Consider the following 18,079-nt stretch of genomic DNA (forward strand, 5'->3'; position numbering starts at 1 on the left):
AAATAAAAAATAAGCCTTAAGCGCTACGTTCGTTACACTTTTTTAATTTTATAATAAAACAGCATGATTTAAATGAATTTTTTTTACAAAAATACAGCTCAAAAAGTTAAACATTCTAAAGTTAAGTAATAAATTAAATAGAATGGTATGATTAATAATAATAATAGACTAAATAAAATAGCATGCTTTAAATGTTTTTTTTTTTTTTACAAAAATGCAGTTTAAAACCTTAAGCGTTCTAAAGTTATATTTAAGAATGAAACTAAAATGCATATATTACCTTCTTTTCTTCCAATTTTAAAGCAAATGAGGTTCAAATATTTAAATTTCGTTGAACAATGTTTGGAAAACTAAATTTATTGCAGTTTTGCTTATAAATTATAAATACTACTTGAAAAGTGAAACATTTTAATAAATTTTCATTTTAACATCTTTAATTTTATTGTGATCATTGATGTGATGCATTGCTGCTTTTTAAATGAAAATCATACTTAGCTTTTCTTTTGGATGCCGAAAACGCTTTAAATTATAAATTGGATAAAAATTATTTAAAACGAATAGATCTTGAAAAATATATTATAATCATTATTTTCCTGATAAAATTTGAAAATATTTGTTTAATCCAAATACAAAAACAGTTTATAAATATTAATTTTAATTGGAATTTCTTATTTATATGCATATTTTTCTTATAAAAATAAAATTACGTTATCTTAAAATAAAAATATTTTTTATATATTTGATTTTATAAAATATTATAAGAACATGAGTTTATAAATTATTTATAAGAGCACTAAAAGTTACCTCTTTTAGTAACATATCATGCTTTTAAAAATTTTAATTTTGAAGAATCTTAATACCTTAGATTAAACAATAATAGACAGTTAAAAATTTTAAATTCAGTTCTTTTTTTGAAAGTTAGAACATTGTAACCTTTGAATATCTTTTTATAAAATATGAGAAAAACAAGCAAGCGATACATATGATAATTATAAGGATTTTATTTGTTTATAAAAAATCGTTTGCTGTTTCGTTGAAATTAAAATTATGAACTCAAACGATTAATTTTAAGTCATAATAACTTACTTTAATCTTAATCTTTTACGATAAGAACGTTATAGAACGCTTTTGTTATAAAAATGATTTTCAATTTTTAAAAGCTTCTTCAGTGACTAATGAAATTTTATTGGGCAGGTAATTATACAAAAATTGATAGTAATTTGGAAAATTTGATTATTCCATTATTTCGAAGTTTTATTAAAACAGTTATTTGTTCTACATTATTAATACTAATTCAAGTAACTTATTATGTTTCATAACTTTCCTCACATTGTTGAATTACAGCTTGCTGATTATATTAGGAACCATAAAATAATGTTTTTCAAATATTTTGGAATATAAGTTATTTTTAACCATGTTATAAATTAAAAAAAAAGTATTTAATTCACAAATCGTTATTTGAAGGAAATTGAATGACACTACCAATGGAAAAATAAAATATGTCTCCTTATAGGAATAAAAAAAAATTTTGGCTTAACGAATGTTTAAATTTTTAAAATTACGGCAATTTGAAAAAAATAATAAAGACAATTTTAAAAAGAATTTCAGTAACATAAAATTACTCAAGTAATTTAAAAAAACATTTGAGATTCTTTTTGTAGACAATCTACCAAAAGGGGTTAAAAAAATTTTAATAGTTTAAAATTTAATATGCTACTAATTATCTCATACGCTTGCATCATTTAGATAAATTAACTATCAGTTTAACTGTTTAAATAATTAAGTAAAACTAATGGTAAATAAGACAATATATGATGCATTAAATTTACTGTAAACAAATTTTTGGAGAAGAAACATGCATGTTTAAACTCTACAAATTTGGAAAATATAACAATATTGAATGCTGAAACAATCTCATAATAAATTTATATGACTATCGAACCATCAAATATTAAAGCAATCTATGCAACTATTTATTTCATTCTTTAAATAAATCACTATGTAAGTTATTTTTGTGGACACAGTATAGAATATCGGAAAAAATTTCTGTACCAGAAGTTAAACAAAGTTTTATGATTATTTATATAATTTCCGATCGTTTCAGGAGATTTCATAAAGCTAATAAAAAGTTCCCGACCCAATTAAGTGTTTTAGACCATAAATCATATTTGGTAAACCCCTACGTCCGACAAAACTTATAAAAAAAAAGCAATATTTAATCCCTCTTTGTGAAAGATACCCTCCCCGATACAGAGGAACAAAGACAACGGGGTTCAGAAACAGATCATGCAAAACGTGCGTGCATCGCGGCTAACACCAGAAGAGCTCCCAACCAACTATAAAAGCTCCCAACTAACACCACATGCAGCCAGTCTAGCTCCTGGCGCAAGTTGTGCGAGAGCCAAACTCCGCCAAGTACACAAAACTTGGTAATTTTTGTTAAGGTATCGCCGTTCTTTGAGAGCGGCAGTCACGTTTTCCACGTTCTTGGCACAAAAGCTAGGCGAATTTTCTTTATTTTCGTTCACGATTTCTTTATTGTTAGCCACTTTCCTGCCAAAAGAGTTGAATTGAAAAGAAAAAAAAAAGTTTTACTGAGAGTGAATTTTTTTCGCCTACGTTACGGATGCCAAGTGAAATATATCTCCTTCAAAAAGTTATCGATATATGAAGAAAAATATTAAAAAAAGAGATGCGGTTGTTGATATAGCGCCAAAGAAATTTTTTTTCTACTGAAAAGTTGGAAATTTTGGTTCGATAAGTTTCTCAGACTAGAAACTCAGAAAAATAAATATATGATGTTTTGTAAATACTGGAAACTGAAACAATCACAGTGTTTGGAAAACTATTGCGTTAGAAGGATTCTTATTACATTTGTGATAGTTTTTCTTGTCCAAGGAACAAATTGTGCCAGAAATCGAGGATGGATGCATGGTATGTCAATTTTTTTTCTAATTATATTTTTGATTTAATATTTCTTATCATGATATCATTCATTTGCTTAAAAATAGACGCTACCATTTACAAACACGTATTCTAGTCTTTTTTTCTTTTGCATCGGACGTTAGTTATATGGTTATTCATGTCATGAACGAAAATGACTTTGTTTTGCAGATAATAAATGAACCACATTTTGTATCGTACAATCGTTATGATGAGGCTTTAAATCCAATTAACCATGTTATAAAAATATTAAAACGTATGTGTAATAATAAGTAACTCAATACTTCGTTACATTTTTTATTTGATTACGTATGAATATGATTTTATGAATGATTGTCTAATTTTACGTCACTTACTTTGGTTTCTATTATCAACTCATCGAGCATTAAATATCACTTTTATTTTGAACTATTCCTTATTTATTAGACATGTTCTAGCATATCCGTGACATTGTTCTTAAAATTTTAAATACAAGGAATTTTTTTCTTTTTTGAGATTTGTTTGGTTAAGAACGCCGGACAATTTTGCAATATTTATTGTTATAGAACCTTCTAGAAAGATTTGACATATCTTCCGTTTTATTGTTTTTTTTATTTTTCCCATACCAAAAAGATCTTACATTCAAGAAAATTTTACTTCCATATTTTGTTTAACAGCAGAGGTTTTATATTAAGACAGCTTTGATTCGTTTTAAAATTGAAAAAGCTAAATGCACCGGAAATTATTATTATATTCGTTGCTTTCAATTTTGAAATCTTCTGGATGCTCTGACGTTTTAGAGTTCAGAATTGTACTTTTTCAACTTGAATTCTGGTATTAACACACATTTCATGGATTAAGAAATACTTTGCTTTGGATGCACTGATTTTAATGATAAGCAAAATATTTTATATATATTTTTATAAAACATAAAGTTTTCGTAGTTTTATGTATGCCTTTGCTTACGTATATAGTTTGAGATTTGGAAGATTTTAATATTTCTATATACGTAGAAAAAATATTATATACCTAATCTAAATCAACTACTTTATTTATTACTAAAATAAAAAAAAAACAGAATAGTTCAACTGAAATAAATAAAAATGCTATGATAAAAAAAAACATTGCTTAGGTTTCAACTGTACAAAGATTAAAATTCTCTAAATGTGTAGAATAATATTAAAATTATTGATCTTTTTGAAATACTCTTTTATTGGCTTCTAAAAATAAACTTATTTAACCTGATTAAAAGTAGTAGATAATAAGTAACATTGTGGAATTAATTTTTTAGCTTTTATATTTTAAAGCTTTCATTGTTTAGCATTTTTAAAACGTTTGGTTTTAGTAGCTTTCAATTATATAAGTTTTTTAAGCTGCAAGTATGAGTGCAATAAAAAACGCGTAATACTACCGCAAAATTTATACATTCATTTGCTTTTTATTACCTAATCCTCAAATAATACTTTTACTTCAAAAAAATATATATAGTTAAAAATAAACTTTAATTTCTTTTTAAATATAAATACAGATGTACATAAATACTCGGTTTAATAGTTTATTATTATTTTTATACTAATATTTTTTATTCGTTACATAGATTTCTTTCTATTTTAATCTTTCATTCTACCATGTTTGTACAATATCTCTATTAGTCATTATAATTTAAAAATAACTTCTCTAATTTAATCCATAGCTTATTTTGTATGTACTTTGAGAACCATAACTTTTAACTTTAAAAACATTCCCGGGATTAATTTTATGTATTCTTTTTAAAAAAATTAAATACTCCACTAAGGACTCGATAGGAAATATAAAATTGTTATTCAATGGTCAAAAAAAATTTAAATTTAAAAAATCATAAAATGTTCAAGCATTGAAATTATGTTTTTGTAATATTAATAATAATATATTTTAAAAGTTGCCGTCGTTACATATTGTGGGTGTTTAAATTACTTTATATTTGTTATTCTAAAACTATTTTTTCAAAAAATGTTTTTGATTTTTAGTAGTATGCTCATTTATTTATACTCCCTTTCACTCATTCACCCGTTATCTGAATGGACAATTCACTAATAAATCGATTTTTTGATTCATGCAATCGATGATTCCTTGATTAACTTCATTTCTGCTCTCGTTCTTTTCATCTTTTATTCATCCGGTAAATTAGAAATAATTTGTAGTATCGGTTGCCATAGGGATGTGCTATTAACAAATAATAAACTTTCAAATTTATAAGTAAGGAATTTTAAAAAATTCCTAAATGAAAAAAAAAATTGAATAAACAATTTAGTTGAGTAAACAAATGAAAAAAAATGATCCCGTATACAACTCATGAAAAAGATCGTCGTCATTGTAGTGAAAAAATATTATATATTATACATTTCATTATTATATTGGGATATGGTTAACAAATACTGTCTCAAAATTGATACACATTTATTTTTTTTTATTACTGCCTGAATTTATCCTACTCATGCAGGCAAGCGATTGGTATTCAAACAAAGAATTAAAAAAGTGTGCGGATTCTTCAAAAGCGACAAAAATGTCTTAAATCTGTATTCGTATGTAAGTTGTGGCTTGAAAAATATTTAATGAAAATATTAAAATGGAGCGAGTTTAGTCTAATAAACTAATTAACTTACCAGAGTTGAATTAAAATATAATTATTTAATGACATGTTTATATACAGTGCGCAATAAATGAATAAATAACTTTTCACTTAACCTTTGAATAGCTTTAGATTTCTAATGATTAGATTTTCACGTATTAAGAATCAATCTCAATGCGCGGAAGACTAAACCTGAAATATGTTACTTATTTAGAGCAAACTAAATATTAAATTACAAAATAATACGCAAAAATGTATTTTCTCTGAGTAGGCATAACTTTTTGTGTTGGATCTTTACTCCTGTCTCTCAACAAATGCGATTTGAGAATTCTGCAAAGGAAGAAATTCGGTCCGAATAAATTTGTCGTGTGAAGGGTTAAAAGTTTGGACCACCTAATGTTAATGAGAGATAAAGTATGGTCACAACTGCAAAAATGTCATAATATTAGCAGTGTTCTATGGGAACACCAAGTACGATAATGTATACTTAAGCGCAATGATAAGGATTTTGGTAAAATTAACGAAAAAATATGATTTCATATTTTGTGATGAAACATAGTAAATGTAGTTATATTTGTTAATTTTAATCTGGATACCCTAGAGTATGACATAAAGGTAATTTATTCGGGTTAAATTTACTTGTGAGCTTTGTATTTATTACTAAATATATGATAATAAGAACTATAATCATGAAAACCGGAATTTCCTGTGATCCGTTTCCATATGAACAGAAAAATTACCAAATTAATGGTTTAAATATATTTTGGTTTTATTAACCGAAATTAAGTTTTTGTTTTCCCAGAATTGTCATTAGCATTTAGTATAGTAATTTTACCAGAATAGTTTTCTCTGTGTACTTATTCTGTGTTTTGCCATCTCATGAAATTTGTAAAACTGAACTAAAGTCAGTGGTGTGACAACCCATATAGGACCATGGCCTTCTGTGCCCATCTCAGGTTTGTTCACCTCTTGCTCCGGGATCCAGGAGCAGATGTTCCGGTTGCGTGGCCAGCCGAATGCGAAACTCCCAGTGTTTTGTCCCTAAGCATGCTTGGTACTCATTTTGTCCACCCACTGAGGAAGTGAAAGGCTGAGCAACCCTACCTGGCCCGTGGATCGAACCCAGGACCAGTGGCACGAGAGCACGAAGCTCTCTCACTCATCCGTGAAATTTTTAATCAAATAAAAAAAATAAAAAAATCAATTACGCACAATTATACAATTATAAATTCATTTCAAAGTAACTATTAATAGTTCTTTTTTACTTTATTTAATAATAGTAAAATTTTAAATTTCAAAGTTTACAAATTTTTACGTAATTTTCAATAACACATTTTGTAACAGCAAAAAATATAAAATTTGAGAGCAATTGGTCTGATTGGTCTGATTCACATATTTATCCTTATTTACCTTAATAAAAAGATCAATATGAATGCAGGTTTTATTGCATAACGTGATAAGTAATGAGTTTCCTAGCGATGTTTTAAGCTAAAAGACCGCAATAAAGCTAGAGTTAAAACGCACTAAAGAAAATTAAAAATGGCTATTCGTTATTTTAATTTTACTGATTTTGTGTTCTATTTCCATAATAAAACAAAAATATCATTATAATAATTTACAATACTAGCCATTAAGATTGCTACACCAGGAAGGAAAGCAAATAATAGAATGATATGCATTGGGAACATACATTATAGTTGGAAGAACAAGTGATTAAATTTTCAGGATATTTAAATGCATAGATCCTAAGAAATCAGTACTCAGAGCAGTCTCCTCTGGCAGCAATAACAGCAGTTATTCTCCTGGGCATCGAGTCGAACAGAGATTGGATAGCATGGACGGTTACAGCAATCCATTCAGCTTCAACATTACGCCACATTTCGACGACCGTAGTGACTGACGAGTGGTGGCGTGCCTGTCGTTCAGCAACCAATGGCCAGACGTTTTCAATTGGTGAGAGATCAGGAGAACGCGCCGGCTCGGGCAAGAGGCAAACATATTCTGTGTCAAGGAAGGTGATGACAGTACCGGCAACATGCGGTCGTGCATTGCCCTGCTGAAACGTAGCGTTATGGAGGCTAAGGCAGAGCAACTGGCCTTAACACATCAGAAATGTAACGGCTGCTGTTCAAAGTTTCGGCAATGCGAACAAAAGGTGATCGAGATGTGTATCCAAAGACATCCCATGCCATTACTCCAGGAGATGGGGCAGTATAGCAATGTCGAATGCAAGCTAACAATGGACATTCTCCACGATGTCGCTAAACACAGATGCAGCCATCATGATGCTGTATACAGAACCTAGTTTCATCTGAAAAGACGACGTCATGCCATTCCTGCTTCCAGGTTCGTCGTTGATCACACCATTGGAGGCATTCCAGCTTGTGAGGCAGCGTCAAGGGTAGCCGAAGCCATGATAGCCCTGCTGACAGTCCATGCTGCAACAAACGTCATCGAATTGTTCGTGAAGACACTTGATGTCTTGTAAATGACCCCATTTGTTGACTCAGGTTTCGTGACGTAGCTGTACGATCCCTTAAATCCATTTGGATAACATGTCTGTTTTCTCATCTGTTAGTGATGGGGGCAGCAGAGATCCTGCACAGCGTTCTATATGACCGTCATGAACCCATCGATTCCATATTCTGCTAACAGTCATGGGATATCGACCAACGCGAGCAGCAATACTGTGGTATGATAAACCGCAATCCCGGTAGGCCACAATTCGACCACGTTAAAACTCAGACACGTGCTGGTAGGCATTTCTCCTTTTTACACGAGGTATAACAAACACTTTTTAACCCAAGAAAAACGCTCAAATTTAATTTCTGTATGAGAAACTTACTGCCAAATCTCTTCTTTTTTACACATTGAAGGTGTCGCTACTTTGCATGAATGCGCTGATAATCTAATCATTTACATACCACAACATGCTTGATCCGGCCTGCAAATTTCACGTTCGTGGTGCGTCGTCCTCCTGGTGTAGCAATTTTAATGGCCAGTAGTGAATCTATGAAATGCCGGATGTGTGTTAAGTTACATTTGTACATAAGTCTTGCTTAATCTGCCTACTCAATATTATTTTCTGAAGTACTTTTCATTAAAAATAGTTTTTTTAAGCTTATCATTAGCCAAAATTGAGCAATGATTTTTGCTTTGTAAAAGCTGTTCCAATATCAAATCATTGCTCAAAAATCAGATCATCGTTTTTATTTGATCTATGACCATGCATCAAATTGTGGTATATATTGGACAGAAAAAAAGAGTAAAGTTTTCGAACGTATTTCAAAAGAATTTTTCTTGGATCTAATTTTCAGTATCAATATTCTTGTAAAAAATACTAATTAAAATTTTTACTATTATTCATGATCTGTGGTGGCTCAGTAATTAAAGCACTGATCCATCATTGCGAAGAACTAGAGTTCGATTCCTATCCGCAGTGCTGATACACATTGACACTATCATGCCGTTGGTCGCGAAAATGTGAAGACTTATCCTCCGTGATAATTTGTTATGAAATGGGCTGTAGCATGAATGCTTTACTTTGTTATTATATATTCAAATATATTTTCTTTAATACTATCACGAATTCTTAATCTTTGAATTAAGTTTTATACAATACATGCTTTTTTATTGTTGTATATAAAATGTCTATTTCGTGTTCCCCGTTTTCAAACAATCAAAATAAACAGCTAGTCATTCACTACTTTTCAGTTTCTTCTGACAAAGACACTAGTATTTGATAAATTTTTAATCCATTTTGGTAAGGAATGATCTCAATTATGACGTATTAAGTTTTCATTACCTTTTTCTTTTAGTTTTCCATTTAATACTGTGATGCCACAATTGACATTACGTATTTATTTCCTATCTTTTAAAATATCTTTCATTACTTAAGCTTATTTTTATTGATAGAATTATATATTTAAAATAAATCAAAGACTTAATCTTTTGAAACGAATATAAAATATTTATTTCTTCTTGTATAGATCAATGTAACGGATACTTTTTATTTCATTACTAATGCAGACTTATTAATTCACTGTTGCGCCTAATCGAAAACAAAAATCTATTTATAACTTTTTATTCTAATTTCCATCGGCTAAATGTTTTAGTTGCATGGTTGTAATAATTCTCATAAATTTGTTGACGACTCGTGATCGCCAAGGTATTATTTTAAACCCAATATTGATATGCTGGTTGGCTCTGTTTTAGCTTTGTTAAATTTTGATAATTCGACACTTTTGGATCTCCTACCCATGCTTCTGTGTCCGTTGGGAACAAATTACATGTACTTTTTAATTTGGCTTTTGTTTAGGCAGGTTGTGGGGGATTTGTCTCCCATGGCCTGTCCTTATTAATATTACTATGGCAAAATTTATACAACTCAAAAGTCTTGTGGATAATATTTATATTTTGTATCTCAAGCTCTGGAACCATATTAAATAAAAGCTTTATATTAGTTATGATCCGGTTTTCATTTTCAAGTGTTATTTTCATCATCTTCTGTTTTCATCACTATCTTCAACTAGTCCACTATACCATACAACTTCCAACACCCTGAGATTTCCATCTTCACCATAAATTGGTACCCCGATTATAATACATCTCCATAAATACTAATTGAAAACCTTTAATTTTACAATTATAAACTTTATTTCTTACAGTATACTTTAAGTATAATGAATGCGAAATTTTTTTAAATATTATTTTTTCTGTATGACCTTTCATAGAATGGGAGATCAAACTAATGAGCTTACTATTTTCGCAAATTTTTTTTAAAAAAATAGGCTATAAACGTACTTTTTATGTTCAGTAAAATAAAAAAAGAACCTCTTTTTCTGTAGTAAATATTAGCTTTTCTAAAAAGTAGAGTAGGACCCAATTAGAGGTTCTCCTTTTTGAAGAAGAAACTCTATCTACTAAAAAATAATCGATTTTTCTTAAATTATTTCCTTCATTAATCTCAATTTTTTCTCAGCAGCCCATTCATTGATTGATTGGTGGATCAGTTTAAGTACACAATCCAGTGATTACCAGCGATCTTCTCTTGCCAACCGTCATTTACCGATCGAATTACTTCAGCTGTGTCTTGGCAACTTGCCACAGATGTGATAAAAACTTGATGTCTAATACCTAAAATAGTCGTTAAGGTGGTGAACTACTAGGGCTACAAGGGTGCTAATCATTTATTAACTAATAGATAAGCTTTAATATTGCTTGTAACTTTATTTTGTTTTCGTGTTCCTTCATTAAAATTAGGTAGAATAACACTTAATGAGGTGACTAATGCTGTTTAACTATTATAATTAGGTGAAGTCATTTATATTACTTTTTTAGTTCTGGGTGAATTATTTTGCTCTTAAATTCCGCCTAAATATTACTGCTTAGTATTGCTTCATATTAACAACTAAGTATGTGTTTTAAAGAGCTGTTTTTAGCATACGCTTTTTAATTAGATTACCTTTTCGCTTGAAAATACTTCGTTCATTTAAGGTTTTATAATTATTAATGAATATTCATTTTCATTTTAATGATAACTTATACAGTTTAAAATTTTTATATTATTTAATAAAAAAAACTGATAGTAAACGAAAAGGTAATTTTAGTAAACCTATTGTAAATCCCTATTTGATACTTGAAAACGTCCCGCAGTCCCGATCGTTAAGACACGGTTCCCAGCAGATCACCTAAGTCAAGCATCACTGGCTATGGTCAGTGTGCGGGTGGGTGACCACTTGGATCAGTCTGCGTAGGGACCGAGGGTGTGCGGTATTGGTCCTCGTTGAACTGTTCTCCCGTAAAGTGCTCGACTTCGGAGTGCAGGTCGACGGACTACCGAAACGGGGGTGCCATCCCCTCTGCAGAAGATCAAAATTGTGATGGTATGTCTTCGGATCATCCTCAGGGATGCTTCCCAGACAGTCGCCAATAGCCCATTGTGCAGTTCTAGCGCGACATAAATGAACAACAACAACAGATACTTGAAAACTTCTATTAATTTAAATGGAATATGAAGGAATATGTATTTTTAAAAAGAACAATATTAATGTAATTTTGACAAAGCAATATTTTTCTCCCATTATTTTTCAAATTAATAGCTTATAAAATTAAATGCTCTTTAACTAATTTAATTGTAGGTTTTTGAATTTGAAATTGTATTCTTCATGAATAAGTTTTAGTTATTTTTAGTGATTAATTATCCTGTCGTTTTCAAGCTATTGCTGTTTCGGTTCAAAAAATATGAAAGAAGCATCAGTTTAAGAATACTTTCCACCCTCATACAAAAATTAACTTCAAATTTATCCAAGTTTACCTTCTGAAAATCATATAAAATTAATTTCTTTATCTCTTAAAGTACTAATAAAAATTTTAAAAATTTTTTAACTTGTTTTTTATTCTATAGTTTATAATTATCTAATTTTACATTTTAAAATTATAACTATTTCGAACTTGAACTTTTGAACTTGTTAATTTTTTCAAAATTCACCTTGAAAAAATATTTCAAAATAAAATGGAAATATAAAAAAAAAACTAGTTATTTACTTAATAAATAAGGGACTTACTTCATATAATTCTCTGTAGCTTTCTTATTAAGGAACTGAAATGCCTTTTCTTTCCTAAAAGGACCTTCACTTAAATAAGATTTGAAGAAAATGCACTTTAGAGATCATTAGAAGGATTTATTTTCTGAATACAATAATTACCACCGATTTTTTCTCCGAAAATTAAATACTCGCGGTGAAACGTTGAACACAAATCCATACATGTTATATCAATAGTTTGGTACCAATTATTTTTAATTAGTTTGGTCACCAAGTATTTTTAATGCTCATAGATAATTTTTATTTAGTTTAGGATATGTTTAATTATTTTTATTAGACGTAATTTTTTTAAATTAATTTTGTTTTGTAAAAAAAGTTAAAAAATTATAATTAATTGCTAAAAATATTACATTTATTTAAATTTATTATTGATAAATATCTGTGATAGACCTAATTCACAACTCTGTACTAGCTTCAAGGTTCTTGGCGGTGCTAGTTTAATGTTTTCAACATGACATTAAACACTCCTAATACATATATTAGCTCAATTACAGCCTCTGTTGAAAGCAATATTTTTAATATAGGTTTATATATTTAATCTGCAAAAATGCAATATAATCTTTCGTTTTCAAATTTTTTACCAACAAGTCTCTTTCAAGTTTCAAATTTTTTAAATAACACGACACTTGGGTAAATATTACGTTATATATTCTTGATATAGTTTGTGATGAAAAACAAAAAAATGAGTGAGCCACTGAATCATAGAACAAGTGAATAATTTTTTAAATAAATATAAACTTTTAAATCATGAATAGCAGTTGACAGCTACATTTTATACAATAAATTCCGTAGTATAATATTTCTGGAAAAAATTCCATGCTAACTATCTTACATACTGCTTCAGAGTATTTTCTTCGCCCGAAAAAAAGTCAATTTGATTCTATTCAGAACAAAACTAAAAAAATTCATAACCAAGTTTTTTTTGTGTTAGAAAAGCTAATAATACTTTTAAATTGAACATTAGCCATACTTTGAAAAATATGCTTAACTTGTTCATCAGCGAAAAACAATTTAAAAAACTGACTTACTTCGAACATAGTAATTTAATGGCTCGTAATAATTAAAAAAAGTTTTATCTAAATCATTACTTCACTTACTAAATTAAATTTCGAAATGGAGTATATTTCTTATTGCTGACAAAGCAAACAATGTGTAGACTAACTATAATTGTGCTTCTTATTTTCCTTTTCTTAAAATGAATAAAACAATTTTAGGAATGCATCATTCTCATTTTTACACTATTCATGATAAAAAAGAATTGAGTTACTTACATTTTTAATTAGCAGAAAAACAATGTATAAATAAGAATTTCTTTGAATATGCATAGAAAAAACTTAAAAAGATAGTACGATATTTTTTCATATAATATTATTTTAATGGTTACAGACTACTAAATTGTCTACTTAAATGATTAGAAAAAGATAATTTTTTTCAAAATTTTGGCGTTCAACTTTTAGTATAATGTTTGTATCCATCTATATTTTTTTAAGTTTTATATTGCAAAACAATTTTAGAATCACTAATAATATACAAGTATAATTAATAATCATTAAAATGAATAACGATTATAACGGATATGAAGTCCTAATTTAAATATTGAGATAGATTACTTTAGCTTTGAGATACAGTCTTAAAGGATAATGAGAGTAATGTTCCACATTGTCAGTTTTTTGGTGCATCTATTTGACAGCGATAAAGAAAAAATGGCTCTTTTTTTTTAAAAAAAAAAGTATAATTGGAATAATCATTAGAATAAACCCTTTATATGATGTGTTCTTACTTTTCCTGAAATTAAAATTAATTTCTTGGAAAATTTAAAAATCATTTATCAAATATCTAATGTTTATCTAGATGTTTGATTTGGCTCCTTACGTAGTGTGCCCATCTTGATCGATACAAAATAATTAATTTGATGTAAAAAATGGAAAAAACTAAGGGCGTGAAGTGGTAGTTAATCGCATGTTGCAATTATGAATAAAAAATTATTATAATATACTATTTATACTAAAGAAAACAATACTTGCTATAATCACTTACAAAGTTAATATATATTTTTTCTATGTTCCGTTATTTGACTCTCTGATAATGTGGTTCCATTTTGTTTTATTTTGATAAGCAATTTGAGTTATCTATATGCCAATTTAAAGTAAAGAAATTCCTCTAGGAAATCGTTTTTTTCTTCATTTGTCAGAGTCCCTGTAGTACAAATATGAATTAAATGTATCACTTGATTCATGATTCTGGAAAATATTTCAGAATCACGAAGCAGTTAAGCAGCAAAAAATAAGTTTTAAGGACAATCATGTTCTTTTTATTTTATTACACCAAACAGCTGCTATTAATGTTTACCCTTTCACGTTTTACAAATATATGTGGCACCAGGAAAAGTTAATAATCAGGACGGGGTTATAATAGTTTATTTAATTTACCACTACTTAGTTAAAAATAAAAATTATATAGCCACACTTTGAACTAACATTGGTTACATATGTGATTACGCTAGCACTTATTTAATTAAGAACAAAATAAGTCTGTCAAATGATCCATATCCATACTTAAGCTATCGCTTTTTATTCTTTTCCCTGATACTGAACGAATACTTTTATCAATCGCCTGTCCCGAAAAGATTAAAGCAAGTGTGAGTGCATATAAAGTTTCTCTTAATAAAACAATACTTTCTTGCGAACTCAACAATACTAAATAGCTTTTTCCATTGATAGTCCAGTTAAAAAAGCATTTGTAACTAGTAATATATTTGATTAGTTACATCGAGAACTGATTCACACAGTAATTAAAAATGTAGATTAGTTCACAAAAACTTTTCAACATGAATTTTTTCCCCAATAATATTTCTTTACGCTTATTGGTCTCTTTATTATGAACACTGCTTCAATATCTCATTTAGCTCAATGTTTTTAATGCAGCTTTCAGTTTTTTTCTTTTGGACATAAGCCCTGCTAGTTGTTGTGGATGTGTGTGGTATGTTCATAGTTTGTTTCCCACTTTTCAATGTGACACTGAATGATAGACCTAAATCATGGTTAGTTCTTTCAGTTTTATTTCAAAAATATTCTCTAAGATTGTTGTCTGGAGATGGTGGAGGCCAATATGTAACAAAATGAGTTTTCCATCATGTTTCTCAAACCAATCCCTTAAAATACCAGCCGTGTAGCCTGTAGAAAGTGCCCTTCTCTATTGGAATAAATTATCAGCATAACAAAGTGTACTTAATAATGATATTTAAGCATGGTTTCGTATTCTAACTACTAAGCGGACAAGATAAAGAGCGTATAGTCGGCCTGCAGAACACAAGCCCTAGAGCGTTAACATTACAGCATAATAGCTTCTTTGTTTAAAATTCTCAGGAGCACATGATAAACTTGCAACGCAGCGCGAATCTATCTGTCTTTCTGAATTACATATGAACCTGGCACATTTGTAGATAAAATTTAGAAAATTTTAGAGAGGACTGAAATATTATATAGGGAAATGTATGTTAATTTAACTCCAGAATGTTTTGGAAAGATCAGGTGTAGACTTTCGAATGTAAACCAAATGAGAAAATCAGCTCATAATTTGTATGAAGTAGTATAAATTGAAAATTCAAATTCAAATTAAAATATATTTTAAGATGAAAACATGATGAAAATATTAAACAAATAAATATAAATGAAAGAAAAAAGGATGATTAACATCACAGAATAGTTATCCATGTTCCGTCATTTTACAAATGCAATAAACGTTGAATTCTCCAATTATCAAAATTGTTTTATTCAGTCATAACCAGTAATAAAATAGTTAGTGATAAAATCAGAAAATTGGATAACTATTAAGTATATATTTTTTAATCTTTCGATATATATATATATATATATATATATATATATATATATATATATATATATATATATATATATATATATATATATATATATATATATATATATATTTAAATACATAATTGAGAAGTGTTATAAGCTATTTTTGTGCCTAATTATTCTGAAACTAGTTGGCTTTCAAGTCTCAAAAGAGAACGTCGCTTTGAGCCTATTTGTCTGTACGGAAATTGTTACATTATACACACCCTCAACCGTAACTCCCCATAATAATTCGATACCATTGCTTGCAGACTAATCGAAACATCGCATGCAATGTAACCCCCATGAACGGACTACTTAACTAGCAACAGGGACCTCAGCCACTTAAATGGCCTTGTCACGTGGTGAGTCCAACGGGCAGTGCAGCAGGAATTTCTCTTCCCTTAATGCATAGGCTGTAATAACCACCGTAGTGTGTTATGGATAATGAAATGTAACGTGTACTAGTTTAATGGAAGGATATCAGATACAATTAATGCGCTCCTGTTAACCAATTAGAGTGCCAAACGTATCTCAATTGCGCTCTGCTCGCCGCTTGTCCTTCTAATCTCTGGTAATGGCTTTATTTATGGGAGAAATGGGTTTTGGATATAAGTTATTATTTCGACACTTACATCATTAGATGATGAATCCTTCCAGGAGATATATTTAATTGTAAGTTAGCACGTGTGACTTTGATTGAAAATCATCTCTTCTGAAATGAAATATGATGATTGTAGAATTAATAACGTTCATATAAAAAGATCAATAAAAATGATTATGATTCTAGTTTGTGTTGATAGCTGAATATATTATTGTTTTTTAATCAGTTTTATATATTTTTAAAATTAAATGCATTACATCTTTTTTAAAATGTAGAATTTCAAAAGTATTTCAATTTAGTTATGCTAGTCATTTGTTTTCCGAAATTTTTATAACGTTTTTAGGGTAAAAGTTGATTTTGGATAACAAGTCTCACGTGATCACGTCTCACTGACATCATCAATTGATGCAATACACTGTGAACTTTTAAAGGAACCCTCTCATTGCGAATTAAGTTGGAAGACGTGATTTTAATTTAAATTTTTATGATGGATATATATATGCGCAGATTTATAATCCAATAAATAATTAATTTATTTTTTTAACCGTCAATACCAAAAATTATGTACAAATAGGATTTTTAGTTAAATTTTTTTTAAATATTTCAATAGTATTCGCATGAGTGAGGGAGATTAAATATAATATTTGTGTTTGATTGTTTATGAAGGCAACAATTTAAAATTTTGGTGGTTTTAGCTAACTTGAAAGCAGCAAAGCATTTCATTTCACAAAGGAAAACAAAAAGCGTTTGTATTGGTTTGAATCGACATCTTTTGTTTCACTCAACAAATAATATACCATTATTATTACCTCCACTTTATTAATCTCGATAGTTAATCGCCTGGAGCCATGATTTCTCAAAGGATAGACCGTTCGCCTTCCAATGAGGTGAACTGGATTCGAATCCCAGCGAAGACTGATCGAGACGAATTTCGTATCCGGCTTGCACCGACCACAGTGGGGACATTAAAGTATCCTCAGTAGTAGACAGATCATGGGTTAGAGTCCCCTGGCCGTCAGGTTAACCGTGGGAGGTATTCGCGGTTTTCCTCTGCTTGAACGCAAATGCTGGTTAGTTTCATCAAAAAGTCCTTCAGGAAGGCAAATTTCTCCAAATACTTGATCCGGGACTTCCCCTGTCTTCTGAATTGGATTCAAAATTACAAGGTTACGGAGTTGAACATTAGTAGTTGTAACCCTCCCCCCCCCAAAAAAAAATAGTAGGCTGTTCAAAGACGAGTATAAAATAAAATAAACTTAATTATCTGGAATTATAAAGTGAAGGTAATTATTATACATTATTACTTGTTGAGTAAAACTAAAAATGGTGATACACACCATTACAAACGCTTTTTGTTTTTTGCAGTCAAATAAACTGGTTTGTTGCTTTCAAGTTTCCGAAATCCATCAAAGTTTTCAATGTTTATTTTTGCCTTCAAAAACAATCAAACATAAATATTACATTTAATTCCAGTCTGTCATGC

The 18,079-nt window shown here is 29.2% G+C and overlaps 1 protein-coding gene across 1 annotated transcript in view; it reads left to right on the forward strand.

Moving 5' to 3' along the window:
* The first annotated feature begins 2,366 nt into the window (after positions 1-2,366).
* The window catches only part of LOC107443142 (uncharacterized), a 230,856-nt gene continuing 215,143 nt past the window's right edge, over positions 2,367-18,079 (forward strand). The window contains exon 1 of the mRNA XM_016056911.4: positions 2,367-2,934. Coding sequence (XP_015912397.2) covers positions 2,796-2,934 — 139 coding nt within the window. The 5' untranslated portion in view covers positions 2,367-2,795. The remainder of the gene's footprint in view (positions 2,935-18,079) is intronic.

Source organism: Parasteatoda tepidariorum, chromosome 8, assembly GCF_982258835.1.
Source record: "Parasteatoda tepidariorum strain Cologne lab strain chromosome 8, Ptep-v5.0, whole genome shotgun sequence".
NCBI classification, from domain to species: Eukaryota; Metazoa; Arthropoda; class Arachnida; order Araneae; family Theridiidae; genus Parasteatoda; species Parasteatoda tepidariorum.